Raw genomic sequence first — 15,000 nt, 5'->3', positions numbered from 1 at the left:
CTCAAACTTTATGCGTTCATTAATTGGTAACCAGTGTAGATCTTTCAAGATGGGAGTAATATGGTTGAATTTCGAGGAAAAAGTTATTAAGTGCGCGGCGGCATTTTGTACATACTGTAGTTTTTTAACAGCATATTTCGGAAGATTGTACAGAAGTACAGAAAAGAGTTGTAGTGGTCAAGTTTGGATGAGATAAAGGCATGCACAAGTATTTTGGCAGTTTCCGTTGATATAAATTTTGTGATACGTGATAGATTACGAAGGTGATAGAATGCAGATTTACATATGGTATTAATATGGGCAGCATTGACATGGTACTGTCAAAAGTGACACCAATATACCTGGCAGTTTGAGAAGGCTGGACGGCGTCTTGACCAAAGCATATTGACGGCAAGCAGTGCTGTAGTCTAAACTTTGAGTGAATAAAGAGAAACTCAGTTTTCTCTTTATTCAATTTTAGTTTGTTGATACTCATCCATTAGTCCAAATCAGTCAGGCATAACTCAATACATTCAACAACCTCAGTCAGTTCCAGGTCATTATTTGTTGAAAAGGAAACGTTGCGTATCGTCAGCATAGAGGTGAAATTGCAAGTTATGGTGTCGAAATAAGTCAGCTAATGGTGCAGTATACAATAAATAGAGGATAGGTCCAAGCACAGAGCCTTGGGGTACTCCACAACTGAGGTTACGAGGTTGTGATTTATTCCCATTAATCAGAACAGATTGAGTGGGACCAGTAAGGTAAGATTGAAACCAGTTGAGAGCAGTTCCGCTGATTCCAAATTTAGAGTTTAATCTGTTAAGCAGGATTTCATGGGCGACGGTGTTGAAGGCAGCAGACAGATCAAGAAGAAGAAGTATAACGCACTGACGATTATCAATAGCACGCATGACATCATTATGGACGCGTACAAGAGCAGTTTCACAGCTATGAAAAGGCTTGTACACCGACTGTAGTGGCTCGTGAAGGTGGTTACTTAGCAAGTTCTCATGTAAGCGCACACCCACGACTTTTTCAATGATTTTTGAGACTACTGTAAGGTTTGAGATCGGTCTGTAATTTTCAAAGATTTTGTGATCTAAAGGTTTCTTGTCCATCTGACACCCTCCCATTTGTACCATAGTCTTCATACAAGCATTCACAGTCTGGACCAGCTATGGTCATTAAAACAGTGGAATGTGTATGTTTGTAATAGCAATAATGTGAACCGGAATTTGGAGTTGGTTGAGTTACAATGTGCTTCCCATCTATTGCTCCCAGACAGTTTGGGTAGTTCCATTGCTCCTCAAATTTTGAGGTGATAGCCAGCCACTCTTTGTGTGATGAAGGGAGTTTAATGCAAACTGGCCCAAGATTTTTGATGATGGCTTAGCAAACTTCATCCACAATGTAAGCTACAGTATAGCTGCTCTCGAAATACGAAACTGGAAACTTAGTGATCAGTATGTTTCTCCTGTAGAAAGGAATCATATAGTTAGTGTCACCTTTTGGCTGCAACTTTCACTTTGTGACCTCCCATCACTTGACGTGGGGTTATGTCAGGTTCAATAGCTTTCAATATCCTTTCAAAATCTTCATGATTCATTTGCCTCATCTCACGATAAGCTGTTTCTTCAATCATTAACTCTCTCACTATATTGGTGAAATATCCCTTTTCCTCCCTTCGCTTTATCCAGCGTCTAGTCTTTCCTCTTTTTGTGACTCTGTCATCCTCCTCTTCCAACATTCCAAGCGGAGCAAACACCTCTTCGCAGTCGATCGATGGTGTGCCATTTTTGCAAACAAATATGGAGCGCGTTTGGATTGTGGGTAGATTTTGTACCCAGAGCTCTCAATTCCAAGTGTTGAATCCAACATGTTGCATTCGTTTGGCCACCTCATTCAACACTGTGCAGCATCGTCCAATGATTTTGATCTGTTTGGCCGGGCCTTAAGTTGGCTCGGAACAGAAAAAACTTGTTTAGCAGAAATGGCTGGCTGAACTTAAAGTACCTACCTGAAAATGGCAGCGGCTTCAGGCTGTATTGTTTTCCCTTCAGCTTGTGCAAAGTACTTCACTTTGGACATGTTGTATTGGTAAGGTAAAGTCTACTACGAGCCTAGAAGGCCCATCAGGCCCATCAGGCCGGTGCTTATCTCCAGTTACTGCAGCATGAAGCGACTAGGAGTATTTCTACTCCCACCTGGATGGGATGCTAGTCCATCGCAGGGTTACCCCAAGCATTAAATTATATTAAATTATTATATTTATACACCTGGGTGAAGAGAGGCACCATGAGAGTAAAGTGTCTTGCCCGAGAACACAACACAATGTCCCTGGCCAGGACCCGATCTGGAGTCAAGCACACTAACCAAGAGGCCACCATGCCTCCCATGTTGTATTGGATACCGGTTGCGTTGCAGATGTGGTGGTCGTTGGTTTGCTGGATTCAGTTCTGTTGAATGGCCTGAACAGGGTTCGTACAGGCCATGGAATTTAAGAATTTCATTTTCCAGGCCTGGAAAGTCATAGAAAATGATAATTACAAATTGTAAATTAATCATTGCAGTGTCAAAGCAATGATAAAATGAAATAAAGACTAGTTTAAGATATATATGAAATACATCATATATTGCACTGCGGGTATGAAATCAAATGAAACCATGTTGTCTTGCAGTGATGAGTGCAAATTTCTATTGCGTCAAGAAGCCTAAAAAATTTTTCAGGACTTCAACGGGATTTGAACCCGTGACCTCGCGATACCAGTGCGATGTATTTCATATATATCTTTCACTCGTAACTACTGATCACGGAAAGTTGTGAACTCAGAAGTGACTTCATAGCTCAGTTGGTTAGAGCATCGCACCGGTATCGCGAAGTCGCGGGTTCAAATCCCCTTGAAGTCCTGAAAAATTTTTCAGGCTTCTCGACACAATGGAATTTGCGCTCATCACTGCGAGACAACATGGTTTCATTTGATTTAGTAATCATTCGCAGGCTTTATACGAAAGAGAGAATGAATGGGTGGGTACCCATTATGCAGTGTGAGGTAAATAAGTGTAAACCACAGGGAAACATCTGCAGAGGAGGTGAAGGCTAAATGGAAAATATTGTACAGTAAAGAGGCAGATGATGTTAGGAGCTGAACAAGACTTTATTAACTTTTAACTTGAATAAGGTTTTTGTTAAACTGTTAAGAAACGTCTCTTTCATTTAAAGGAAAGTGCTAAATGCCATAATTGAACTCAATAGAACATTAGCAACCATGAAGTGGAACTTATTAACAACTAGAATCTAGCATATAATTTTTTTTTTAAGTAACAAAACATTTTAGTGTAATACAAGACAATGAACATTTATATGAAATTTTTATGGTCCAATTGAGAATTCTTGTTTTCAAAAAATGCTGAGATCAAATGATTATCTTCTCAATGAGCTTCTTTGATTGAGTGTCATAACTTATTTTCACGAGTTCCAAATCCAGGAGGTTTTTGAGCACGTCATCTTCTGAGCCAGTATCATGGATGTGACAAATTAAAAATAGTTTTTTCACTTCATTGTGGAAGACTGCAAGCTTCATCTTTTGTCTCTGGGATGGTTGAGTCTTGAATATAAATCTTTAGAAACTGTTACGAAAAATAGCATTGCGTGACTAGCGTTACTTTGTAGAGGCTTCGCGAGAGTTCGTAGATTGTTTATTTTTAGGTTCGTGCCTAAGCATTTCTACATCGGTGTATTTTGTAATCTTTCTATAATTAGCTTGATTACTATTTTAGAAAGTTCTAGAAGCTTATTGTGAGAGTATATATCATATATATCTTTCACTCATAGTTACTGATCATGGGAAGTTGTGAACTCAGAAGTGACCAGCTCCCAACGTCAGTGACTTCATAGCTCAGTTGGTTAGAGCATCGCACCGATATTGCAAGGTCGCAGGTTCAAATCCTGTTGAAGTCCTGAAAATTTTTCAGGCTTTTCGACGCAATAGAAATTGCACTTATCACTGCGAGACAACATGGTTTCATTTGATTAAAGACTAGTTTCTATCAAACAATCGAAAGTTTGGCGGACAGAGGACGTTAATTTATTCATATTTGATCTGACTAATATCTTCAAACTAGTAGTAATTATTCGCAGGCTTTATACGAAAGAGGGGATGAATGGGTGGGTACCCATTATGCAGTGTGAGGTAAATAAGTGTAAACCACAGGGAAACATCTGCAGAGCAGGTGAAGGCTAAATGGAAAATATTGTACAGTAAAGAGGCAGATGATGTTAGGAGCTGAACAAGACTTTATTAACTTTTAACTTGAATAAGGTTTTTGTTAAACTGTTAAGAAACGTCTCTTTCATCTAAAGGAAAGTGCTAAATGCCATAATTGAACTCAATAGAACATTAGCAACCATGAAGTGGAACTTATTAACAACTAGAATCTAGCATATAATTTTTTTTTAAGTAACAAAAGATTTTAGTGTAATACAAGACAATGAACATTTATATAAAATTTTTATGGTCCAATTGAGAATTCTTGTTTTCAAAAAATGCTGAGATCAAATGATTATCTTCTTAATGAGCTTCTTTGATTGAGTGTCATAAGTTATTTTCATGAGTTCCAAATCCAGGAGGTTTTTGAACACTTCATCTTCTGAACCAGTATCATGGATGTGACACATTAAAAATAGTTTTTTCACTTCGTTGTGGAAGACTGCCAGCTTCATCTTTTGTCTCTGGAATGGTTGAGTCTTGAATATAAATCTTTAGAAACTGTTACGAAAAATAGCATTGCGTGACTAGCGTTACTTTGTAGAGGCTTCGCGAGAGTTCGTAGATTGTTTATTTTTAGGTTCGTGCCTAAGCATTTCTACATCGGTGTATTTTGTAATCTTTCTATAATTAGCTTGATTACTATTTTAGAAAGTTCTAGAAGCTTATTGTGAGAGTATATATCATATATATCTTTCACTCATAGTTACTGATCATGGGAAGTTGTGAACTCAGAAGTGACCAGCTCCCAACGTCAGTGGCTTCATAGCTCAGTTGGTTAGAGCATCGCACCGATATTGCAAGGTCGCAGGTTCAAATCCTGTTGAAGTCCTGAAAATTTTTCAGGCTTTTCGACGCAATAGAAATTGCACTTATCACTGCGAGACAACATGGTTTCATTTGATTAAAGACTAGTTTCTATCAAACAATCGAAAGTTTGGCGGACAGAGGACGTTAATTTATTCATATTTGATCTGACTAATATCTTCAAACTAGTAGTAATTATTCGCAGGCTTTATACGAAAGAGGGGATGAATGGGTGGGTACCCATTATGCAGTGTGAGGTAAATAAGTGTAAACCACAGGGAAACATCTGCAGAGCAGGTGAAGGCTAAATGGAAAATATTGTACAGTAAAGAGGCAGATGATGTTAGGAGCTGAACAAGACTTTATTAACTTTTAACTTGAATAAGGTTTTTGTTAAACTGTTAAGAAACGTCTCTTTCATCTAAAGGAAAGTGCTAAATGCCATAATTGAACTCAATAGAACATTAGCAACCATGAAGTGGAACTTATTAACAACTAGAATCTAGCATATAATTTTTTTTTAAGTAACAAAAGATTTTAGTGTAATACAAGACAATGAACATTTATATGAAATTTTTATGGTCCAATTGAGAATTCTTGTTTTCAAAAAATGCTGAGATCAAATGATTATCTTCTCAATGAGCTTCTTTGATTGAGTGTCATAACTTATTTTCACGAGTTCCAAATCCAGGAGGTTTTTGAGCACGTCATCTTCTGAGCCAGTATATTGGATGTGACTGTACGGGAATATCTCCTGGCGCTAGTTCCCGATCAAAAGGACTGTATCTTTCTGGTTAAATATTGCGTTTTATTTACTCGATTACACTTTCGAAGCCTACTAGATCCTACTACACTCGTTCCTTCGTCATTCAATCTGGCCTAAAAGCCTTTACATCAATAGCCTTTTTCAATATTGAAATACAATAACACTGTGGTTACCGAAGGGTTTGCGGTTACCCTTATCTCACGCTATCATAATGCAATATACTCTGTTTCACTAACATGTGTTTCTTATCTATCATTACTAAATATATGTCACACTTTGACCTGTGTTGCGTTACAATGACTATTATCAGACACACTCCCCCCCTTGACTTGTCAGGGTCAAGCACCACTCAGAAAACCAAGTCAATCGCATAAGTGCTAACAACCGATCAGTGATCAAGCATGGCTCGTGTTTTCCAACGAGAATCCAGCGCTGTCGCACGCCGTGGGATTTTCCTCCCCATACACAGTCGTTTCTCTGCATTTCCCGCTCGATTCCCGTTGTGCTGACCGCTGTCGTTCTCACTCACTTCTTTCATCACACAACTTACCTCCAATGGATACAGCTTTTGTACTGCTCTGCTAACAATGACAGGTTTGCCCTTGGTTATCAGTTTCAACTTAGCACCTCTTACAACACCATCCTTGCCCACAATACGCTCCAACACCTTTCCCATCTTCCAGTCAGACCTCTTCACATTGTCCTCATGCACCAAAACAAAAAAACATCACTGATGTTCACCTTGACGTGACTTTCTTTCTTACTTCGGTGATGTTCTCTCAAATCCGTCAGATACTCCTTTCTCCATCGATTCCAAAAATGAGTCCTCATTCTGGCTAGGTATCTAAATCTCCTAAGTAAACTCGTTTCACTTTCTTCAAGATCGTTTCTCAGCTCTGGCAGATTCAGCAATCGACGTCCATAGATAAGGTGTGATGGAGTGAGCATTTCCGCTCCAATTTCATCGTACTCATACGTTAGAGGACGCAGATTTAGGGTCGCTTCTAGTTCCATCAAAACAGTAAGAATTTCGTCTGAATTGAGTCTTGCGTTACCGAAAACCTTTCGAAGACAACGTTTCGCTGTGCCAATCAAGCGCTCGTAAAATCCACCCCACCAGGGTGCCCGCTCTAAATTGAACCTCCAGTCGATTCGGTTACTCTCTAAATGCTCTCGTACCTCTTGATCATCATGCAGTCGCCTTAACCACTTCTCTGCTGCTTTAAAGGTCTTGGCGTTGTCGGAAATTATCAACGACGGGGTTCCTCTCCGTGCTGCGAATCTACGCAGGCATTGAACAAAAGTACTTGCACTCAGGTCTGTCACGAGGTCGAGATGAACGGCTCGTGTCACACAACATGTGAACAAGGCAATGTAAGACTTCACCATTTCTCCCGTGGGCGACTTTACAAACAAGGGACCAGCAAAATCTCCACCTACCTTACAGAAGGGTATGGCCTCCCTAACTCTGAAGTCTGGAAGTGCAGCCTCCAGGGGAGATGCGAAGGGTTTTCCCTGTTGCCTTTTACAGGTCACGCATTCTCGTAAAACCTTAACAAGTTGTCTACCCTTTGGAATCCAAAATCGCGACCTCAGTTCCCCAACAGTTGACCGGACTCCAGTGTGAAGCACTGTTCTGTTGCATTCTTCGATGACAAGTCTAGTAAAGTGGTGATCCCTCGGAATTACAATGGATGCTGTGCCTCGGGTTCCAAATCCGAATTTTGCAATCTTCCACTGCATCTCAGAATTCCGTTGCAGTCGTGCAATTTCAGATTCTTGGCCAGATCTTCGTAATTTCTACTCCTTTTCAATTCTGCTTGGGAAAATTCGATCCACACTCGCTGTGCATCCACAATTTCTTGCCCTTGTAACTCACAAACTCTTCCTTTTGCGTCAATTTTTGCTGTCCGCAGATTGTGCAGAAATCGTCTCACCCACACAGTAACTCTTAGCAGCTTGCCCAGCCGACTAAACCTCTTGATGTCAATCACATTCGAGATTTCGCCTTTCGCTTCTACGTTAGTCAATGTTACAATCACTTTCTTTTCTTCTTCTGTGCTTTCCGAAGTTTCGCATATCTTTGACACTGGCCAAGCATTCTGTGGTCCGGACAACCAATATGGACCTTTCCACCACAATTCATTTTCCTTTAACTTTGAAGCTCGCTCCCCTCTTGATCCTACGTCTGCTGGATTTTGCTCTCCTGGGCAGTGCGCCCAATCTTCCTTCCGCGTCAACCTCAAGATTTCGTTAACACGCTGGCGAACAAACTGCTTCCACTCACCCTTGTTGTTGATCCACCAAAGCGCTGTCTTGCTATCTAGCCACTGGCACGTGCCTGTGATGTGCACTTCCTCTTTAAGCGCATTCTTCACCGTATCCATGAGTCTTGCTAATATTCTGCCCGACATTAACTCCAATCTAGGAATTGTCAATTTCAACTCTGGTCTTAGAGGTCAGCAGTGTCACATGGACAGCACCATAGGCCTCACACACGAAATAAACCACGGCACAATATGCCTTGATACTGGCGTCAGCAAACCCATGCAGGGAACAGTTGACGGGACATTGACACATGTGATACACACATCTGGGTACAGAGATCTCCTTTGCGGTTCTTAGATCGTCCAACCACCCGATCCAACGTTTCCTCTCCTCATCCTTTAACTCGTCATCCCAGTCAACTTTATTTGCACACAACTCTTGAAACAGCACCCTAACACTCACAACTACAGGGCCAGTTACTCCCAGCGGATCATACAACCCAGCCACAACTTTCAAAATGCTCCGTTTCGTCACAGGCAACCCGTCTGCCCTTTTCACTAATTCGGTCAATTCAAAAACGAATAAATCTTGATCGCAATTCCATGACAGCCCCAGCACCTTTTCACATCTCGTTCCCACTTTTACCCCGAGCATTTCTTTCGCATAACTTTCGTCGGCGTTTGCAATCTGCTTGTTTACGTTTGGTTCGTCACGCAATTCACACTGTGCTATTTTTGTTCTCAACTCTTGACTATTAGTCAGCCATTTCGTCAATTTGAAACCTCCAAGTGCTAATCTTGTTTGTGCTTTGTCATGCAATTGGATGGCATCTTGGGTGGTCTTCTCTCCGGACACGAGATCGTCCACGTAAAAGCTTCTTTTCATCATTCGCACGAACTCTGGGTCAACTTCGATAAACGTGTCCAAATGATACTGCAATGTAGCATTAAGGAGAAAGGGAGAACAATTTACCCCGAACACAACGCGACAGAACCTGTACACCACCGGGTCTACATGTTCACTGTCAACATTGTTTACCCACAAAAATCGCAAACAATCACGGTCACGTAAACTGATTTCAATATTGAGAAAAGCCTTCTCAATATCACACACCAATGCAATGGGTCTCTCTCTAAATCGGATTAGGATCTCATATAACAATGGCGACAAAGCGGGGCCTACGTGTAAACAATCGTTCAGTGAAACTCCCTTTTTCCCTTCCTTTGAAGACGTGTCATTTACCACTCTTAGTTTTGTGGTTTTGGCTTCTTTCCAAATAACTGGGTGATGTGGCAGGTAATCGATCTTTTCTGGCGTTTCTAGTTCTGGAACTCTTTCGAAAATGCCAAGTGCGGCTTGCTCTTTGATGACAGCGTCATAGGCTTTCAAAACATCGGGGTCATTTTTCAACCTTTCAATCTGTCCCTTCAGGCGTTTGAAACTGTTGCGATAATTGATTGGAAGAGGTTCATGAGATTCTCCTCTCTCCATTGAACGAAATGCCGTCCTTTAAAGCCTCGTGAACCTCGTTTTCTTCTCTAATGCCAAGGGTTTCTAGATCCCACAATTTTTGCACGCCCTCCTCTAATTCTTTGTTATGTCTTGGCATTACTTGCCCGATGAAACTAACACTGATTTGCGAACCATCGGGGACCCCCTTCATTGGGCCTGACAACGCCCATGCCAGACACGTTTCCACGGCAACTGGCTGATCAGCCTCCCCCCGTATGGTTCTTCCCCTTTGAAATGACCAAAGGTAATCCGCCCCGATCAGTAAATCAATGCCCAGAACTTTGTTTTTACGATTCACGTCCGAAAACCAGAGGCCCTGCAAATGAGGATAATCGCCTTTCCTGATTTCGATATGTTGATTTCTAATTTCCGCTATAGTAGGGGACTCATACGCTTCGATTTTGACTCTCTCCCCTCCCTGCAGAGGAGACACGTCCAACTCGTATACTGCTCTCATCCCACAATCCTTCGTTTGCTGGCCAAACGTGCTTATTTCGATCCATTCCTTGCCTTTTATCGGTAGCCCCGCCGATTGGGCCGCTCGGGATGTAATAAAGGAACGGTGGCTACCTGCGTCAAATAACACTCGCACTCTTACGCTCTTACTATCACCCTTAACGACAGCTTGCGCGGTTTGCAAGGCAACTTTCCCCACGAACCCTACATGAAAAGCGGGACTAGCAATCGCCTCTGCACCTTGTATCGCATCGCTCCCCCGGATCCTATGGGTTGAACAGTGAAGGCGTGGCCGGAATTGTCAGAACGCACAGCGCCAATGCGATCACTGTTGCGAGCGCGACCAAAATGATTCGATTGCGTGCTATTCCCCTCATCACAAATAGAAACATGATGTTTTCCCATGCAAACACTACAGGATATTCTCGACTTACAATCACGCGACATATGGCCCTTTCGGGCGCAAATAAAACATCTAGCATACTTACGTAAAAGATGTTTTCTCTCCTCTACAGATTTCACATTCATACAGTCTTGGTGGGCATGCCCACCCTTACAATACGCACAAAAATCGTTCGTTTTCGCCAGTAAGGCGCTTGCAGAGTTCAATCCTATGCCTGTTCGTCCTCCCTTGTCCTTATCCCGTGGATTGGGATTCCTAGTTGCGACACAATGTTCTTCCTTCAATTCAAGTTCAGTCAAAAGTTCCCTTAACAGATCCTCCATTTTCCATTTGTGATGGTTCTTTCCTCGCGTGATCTGCAATCGCACCCCTTCCGGTAGCTTGCCAATAATGGCAGGCACAACAATTCCTTCGTAAGTAGTAGATTCCACATTTAGGGCCTTCAGTCCTCGATGATGGACTTCTAATGTGTCATAGAGTCTTCGAAGGCCTACTGTGTCCTTGTCGTAGTATACTGGGCTTACGTTCAAGAGATCGTTTATGTGCGCTCTTTCAATCACAATAGCCTTCCCGAATCTTTCCTTCAATAAGTCAATGGCGACTTGATAATTTGCCATTGTAAGGGCAAGTCCAGCAATGGCTTTTTGTGCGGCTCCACCTAAGAGACTGCGAAGATACGTAAATTTATCGACACTCGAAAGGGCTGTATTCGAGTCGATGGAACTTTCATAGCAGTCCCAGAACTCTTGCCACTCCTCGATTTTGCCATTAAACCGCTTTGCCTCTAATTTTGGAAGCCTGACACGTATATTAGGTTGAGAAGTGGCTGGACTAACTTGTGGACTTTCACTAACAGTCGCGCTCTGTATGTGCTCTTTATGATGACCGCCAGACGATTTAGGCCTAAGAAGGTCATCCAAGCAAGTAATTGTTGCGCTGATTTCTCCTTTCAGATCACCAGCGGTACGAACTTCTTCGGCTATTTCTTCGTCGGTTACACCCTCCACGCTCACGAGGCCATTCAAAATCTCTTCATCTAGCTGTCGAAGGCTGGTTAACTGTTCCTCTAGACTTGCCTTCAATTTCGTAAATCTTGGTCGTGTTTCTGGTGTACAATGTCCAGTTGCAACAAGCTCCTTTGCTTTGGGAAGAATCTGTGTCACATAGGCCTTATGTCCACCTCTCGTCTTTCGCTTTGCTTTTACAAGCTCTGTCATTTCTTCTGGAGTCAAAATATCTCCGGCTCGAAGGACCAAGTGTACGGGAGTATCTCCCGGCGCTAGTTCCCGATCAAAAGGACTGTATCTTTCTGGTTAAATATTGCGTTTTATTTACTCGATCACACTTTCGAAGCCTACTAGATCCTACTACACTCGTTCGTTCGTCATTCAATCTGGCCTAAAAGCCTTTACATCAATAGCCTTTTTCAATATTGAAATACAATAACACTGTGGTTACCGAAGGGTTTGCGGTTACCCTTATCTCACGCTATCATAATGCAATATACTCTGTTTCACTAACATGTGTTATCTATCATTACTAAATATATGTCACACTTTGACTTGTGTTGCGTTACAATGACTATTATCAGACAGTGACACATTAAAAATAGTTTTTTCACTTCATTGTGGAAGACTGCAAGCTTCATCTTTTGTCTCTGGGATGGTTGAGTCTTGAATATAAATCTTTAGAAACTGTTACGACAAATAGCATTGCATGACTAGCGTTACTTTCTAGGGGCTTCGTGAGAGTTCGTAGATTGTTTATTTTTAGGTTTGTGCGTAAGCGTTTCTAAATCGGTGTATTTTGTAATCTTTCCATAATTAGCTTGATTACCATTTTAGAAAGTTCTAGAAGCTTATTGTGAGAGTATATATCATATATATCTTTCACTCATAGTTACTGATCATGGGAAGTTGTGAACTCAGAAGTGACCAGCTCCCAATGTCAGTGGCTTCATAGCTCAGTTGGTTAGAGCATCGCACCGATATCGCGAGGTCGTGGGTTCAAATCCCCTTGAAGTCCTGAAAATTTTTCAGGCTTTTCGACGCAATAGAAATTTGCGCTTATCACTGCGAGACAACATGGTTTCATTTGATTAAAGACTAGTTTCTATCAAACAATCGAAAGTTTGGCGGACAGAGGACGTTAATTTATTCATATTTGATCTGACTAATATCTTCAAACTGGTAGTAATTATTCGCAGGCTTTATACAAAAGAGGGGATGAATGGGTGGGTACCCATTATGCAGTGTAAACCACAGGGAAACATCTGCAGAGGAGGTGAAGGCTAAATGGAAAATATTGTACAGTAAAGAGGCAGATGATGTTAGGAGCTGAACAAGACTTTATTAACTTTTAACTTGAATAAGGTTTTTGTTAAACTGTTAAGAAACGTCTCTTTCATCTAAAGGAAAGTGCTAAATGCCATAATTGAACTCAATAGAACATTAGCAACCATGAAGTGGAACTTATTAACAACTAGAATCTAGCATATAATTTTTTTTTAAGTAACAAAAGATTTTAGTGTAATACAAGACAATGAACATTTATATAAAATTTTTATGGTCCAATTGAGAATTCTTGTTTTCAAAAAATGCTGAGATCAAATGATTATCTTCTTAATGAGCTTCTTTGATTGAGTGTCATAAGTTATTTTCATGAGTTCCAAATCCAGGAGGTTTTTGAACACTTCATCTTCTGAACCAGTATCATGGATGTGACACATTAAAAATAGTTTTTTCACTTCGTTGTGGAAGACTGCCAGCTTCATCTTTTGTCTCTGGAATGGTTGAGTCTTGAATATAAATCTTTAGAAACTGTTACGAAAAATAGCATTGCGTGACTAGCGTTACTTTCTAGGGGCTTCGCGAGAGTTCGTAGATTGTTTATTTTTAGGTTCGTGCGGAAGCGTTTCTAAATCGGTGTATTTTGTAATCTTTCTATAATTAGGTTGATCACTATTTTAGAAAGTTCTAGAAGCTTATTGTGAGAGTATATAAGTAGACGAGTCCAAGCAAAGTTTTTTCTAACTGGTTTTTCACAAGCGAAGAGAGTTGGCGTTAGCCGTGTTTATTCAAGTTGGCGAAGGCGGTTTAAGTTTGTCGAATACATGTTGTTCAAAGTTTTACTTCATGGAAACTACGTTCATTCTGGAATAAATCTTCTTCTTGTTGTTCCGACAATCCTGCGTTCAGTTTAGTTTGTAAACTACCTTTCCTCAAAACATTCGAACTCGTAACAAAAACCATTGTTGGTTGCAACTGGTTGTCTTCATAGACATGGTACAGTTGGTACAGATTGCAACTTTTCCTTTCATGGTGACCCTCTTGTTACAAGAGCAGCAGGTAAGGTAGGTGTTCATGTTTGTCACACCAATGATCTTTGCTGTGATGTTTTGTACCGGATGGAGTGTTTCTGCAAATTTGGCCACTGAGGAGATGGTGCACTTGTTTTCATTTTTTGGGGTATTTAAATACCTCTCTTCATTGCTTACTTTGACTTGAACTTTGTCAAACAGGTCAATGTGTCGGCGTGGTTTCCCCACAACACAAGTTTTATATATCCAGATGGGTCATTAATAAAGGCTTTTCACTGGGTTTGACTGCAAAACTACATTTTTGGTAGCTGACAGGTGCTGCAAATGGTCTTTCACAAGTACAAGTTGTGTAGGAGCAACGTCAGAAAAGGATGCAATAGATAAGGTGTTAGATTCTTGGTTGTTGTATTCAAAGTTAAGTGTAGTGGGTGATATTAATGTATTCTTGCTGATGCTGAATTGTTGAATTTTGATTGGGGAGTTTTGCTGTGCTAGTGCATCCATGGTTGGTTTCTATTCAAGCACAAAGCACACTTCATTGTGTTGTTGATTCTGTCTGAACAGTGTAGTTGAAGTATTTACTACTTCCTGACTTTTTTATTGGGAAATAGAATGAAAATAACCATTGATCTCTTAAAGATCTGTTTAATGTTGCAAAGAAAATGTCTATTAATACTAGTTTATGCCCTTAATTATGCATGGTACCATGAAGGATTTATTTAAAAATTTAAGGATGGGAGAGCATAGAGTAATGAGAAACTATAAGCACCAGAACTACAGCTTAATCCTTTGACTCCTGAGTTTTGCTGTAATATCGCTTCAGTTTTGACATACATACACTAAATAAAGTGTCATTTGACAAAATATGGAGCCTTTTTGGGATTCCGTGGAAGTGTGCCTGAAAGTGGAAGTGGAGTCAAATGGTCAAAATAGAAAACAGGCAAGAAGAAAAATCACAAGAATAATTGGTTGTTGCCTTTTTAAAACTTTTTAACTATGGAGGTATGGGCTGTCTTGGGTAAGAAGGAAGGAAAAGGAAAAGTAACAAGCATCTTGATTAAATAAACAAAAGTGAGTGTTGAGAAAACATGCTTTGGTTACTTACTTTTCACACTTGGTTTGTCTTCTGCCACTATCTGTGTGAAAATAAAACAAACTAGATTTTAGATTGTTGAAAGTAATATAATTGTTTTGTTTGGGATAAAAAATTATCCATTTATTT

General features: G+C 40.6%; 2 protein-coding genes, 2 non-coding genes and 1 pseudogene across 4 annotated transcripts; 2 read left to right on the top strand and 3 right to left on the bottom strand.

Annotated features, from left to right (window-relative positions):
* The window catches only part of LOC138046516 (uncharacterized), a 751-nt pseudogene extending 276 nt beyond the window's left edge, over nucleotides 1–475 (bottom strand).
* A 3,392-nt stretch (nucleotides 476–3,867) lies between these two features.
* Nucleotides 3,868–3,940, top strand: Trnai-gau (transfer RNA isoleucine (anticodon GAU)). The gene has a single exon. It is a non-coding gene; the product is annotated as a tRNA-Ile (tRNA).
* A 1,066-nt stretch (nucleotides 3,941–5,006) lies between these two features.
* Trnai-gau (transfer RNA isoleucine (anticodon GAU)) lies at nucleotides 5,007–5,079 on the top strand. Its single transcript has one exon. It is a non-coding gene; the product is annotated as a tRNA-Ile (tRNA).
* A 1,434-nt stretch (nucleotides 5,080–6,513) lies between these two features.
* On the bottom strand, nucleotides 6,514–8,234 carry LOC138046515 (uncharacterized). Its single transcript, XM_068893138.1, has 2 exons — nucleotides 7,662–8,234; nucleotides 6,514–7,557 (listed from the first exon to the last, which is right to left on the bottom strand). Exons 1-2 carry the CDS (start codon nucleotides 8,232–8,234, stop codon nucleotides 6,514–6,516), a joined length of 1,617 nt encoding a protein of 538 aa, XP_068749239.1.
* A 10-nt stretch (nucleotides 8,235–8,244) lies between these two features.
* LOC138046514 (uncharacterized) lies at nucleotides 8,245–11,676 on the bottom strand. Its single transcript, XM_068893137.1, has 3 exons — nucleotides 10,545–11,676; nucleotides 9,573–10,260; nucleotides 8,245–9,529 (listed from the first exon to the last, which is right to left on the bottom strand). Exons 1-3 carry the CDS (start codon nucleotides 11,674–11,676, stop codon nucleotides 8,245–8,247), a joined length of 3,105 nt encoding a protein of 1,034 aa, XP_068749238.1.
* Nucleotides 11,677–15,000: the final 3,324 nt, after the last annotated feature.

This window comes from Montipora capricornis, chromosome 4 (assembly GCF_036669925.1).
Source record: "Montipora capricornis isolate CH-2021 chromosome 4, ASM3666992v2, whole genome shotgun sequence".
NCBI classification, from domain to species: Eukaryota; Metazoa; Cnidaria; class Anthozoa; order Scleractinia; family Acroporidae; genus Montipora; species Montipora capricornis.
Note: the sequence above shows the minus strand (reverse complement) of the source record. Positions and strands in the feature narration are given on the sequence as shown.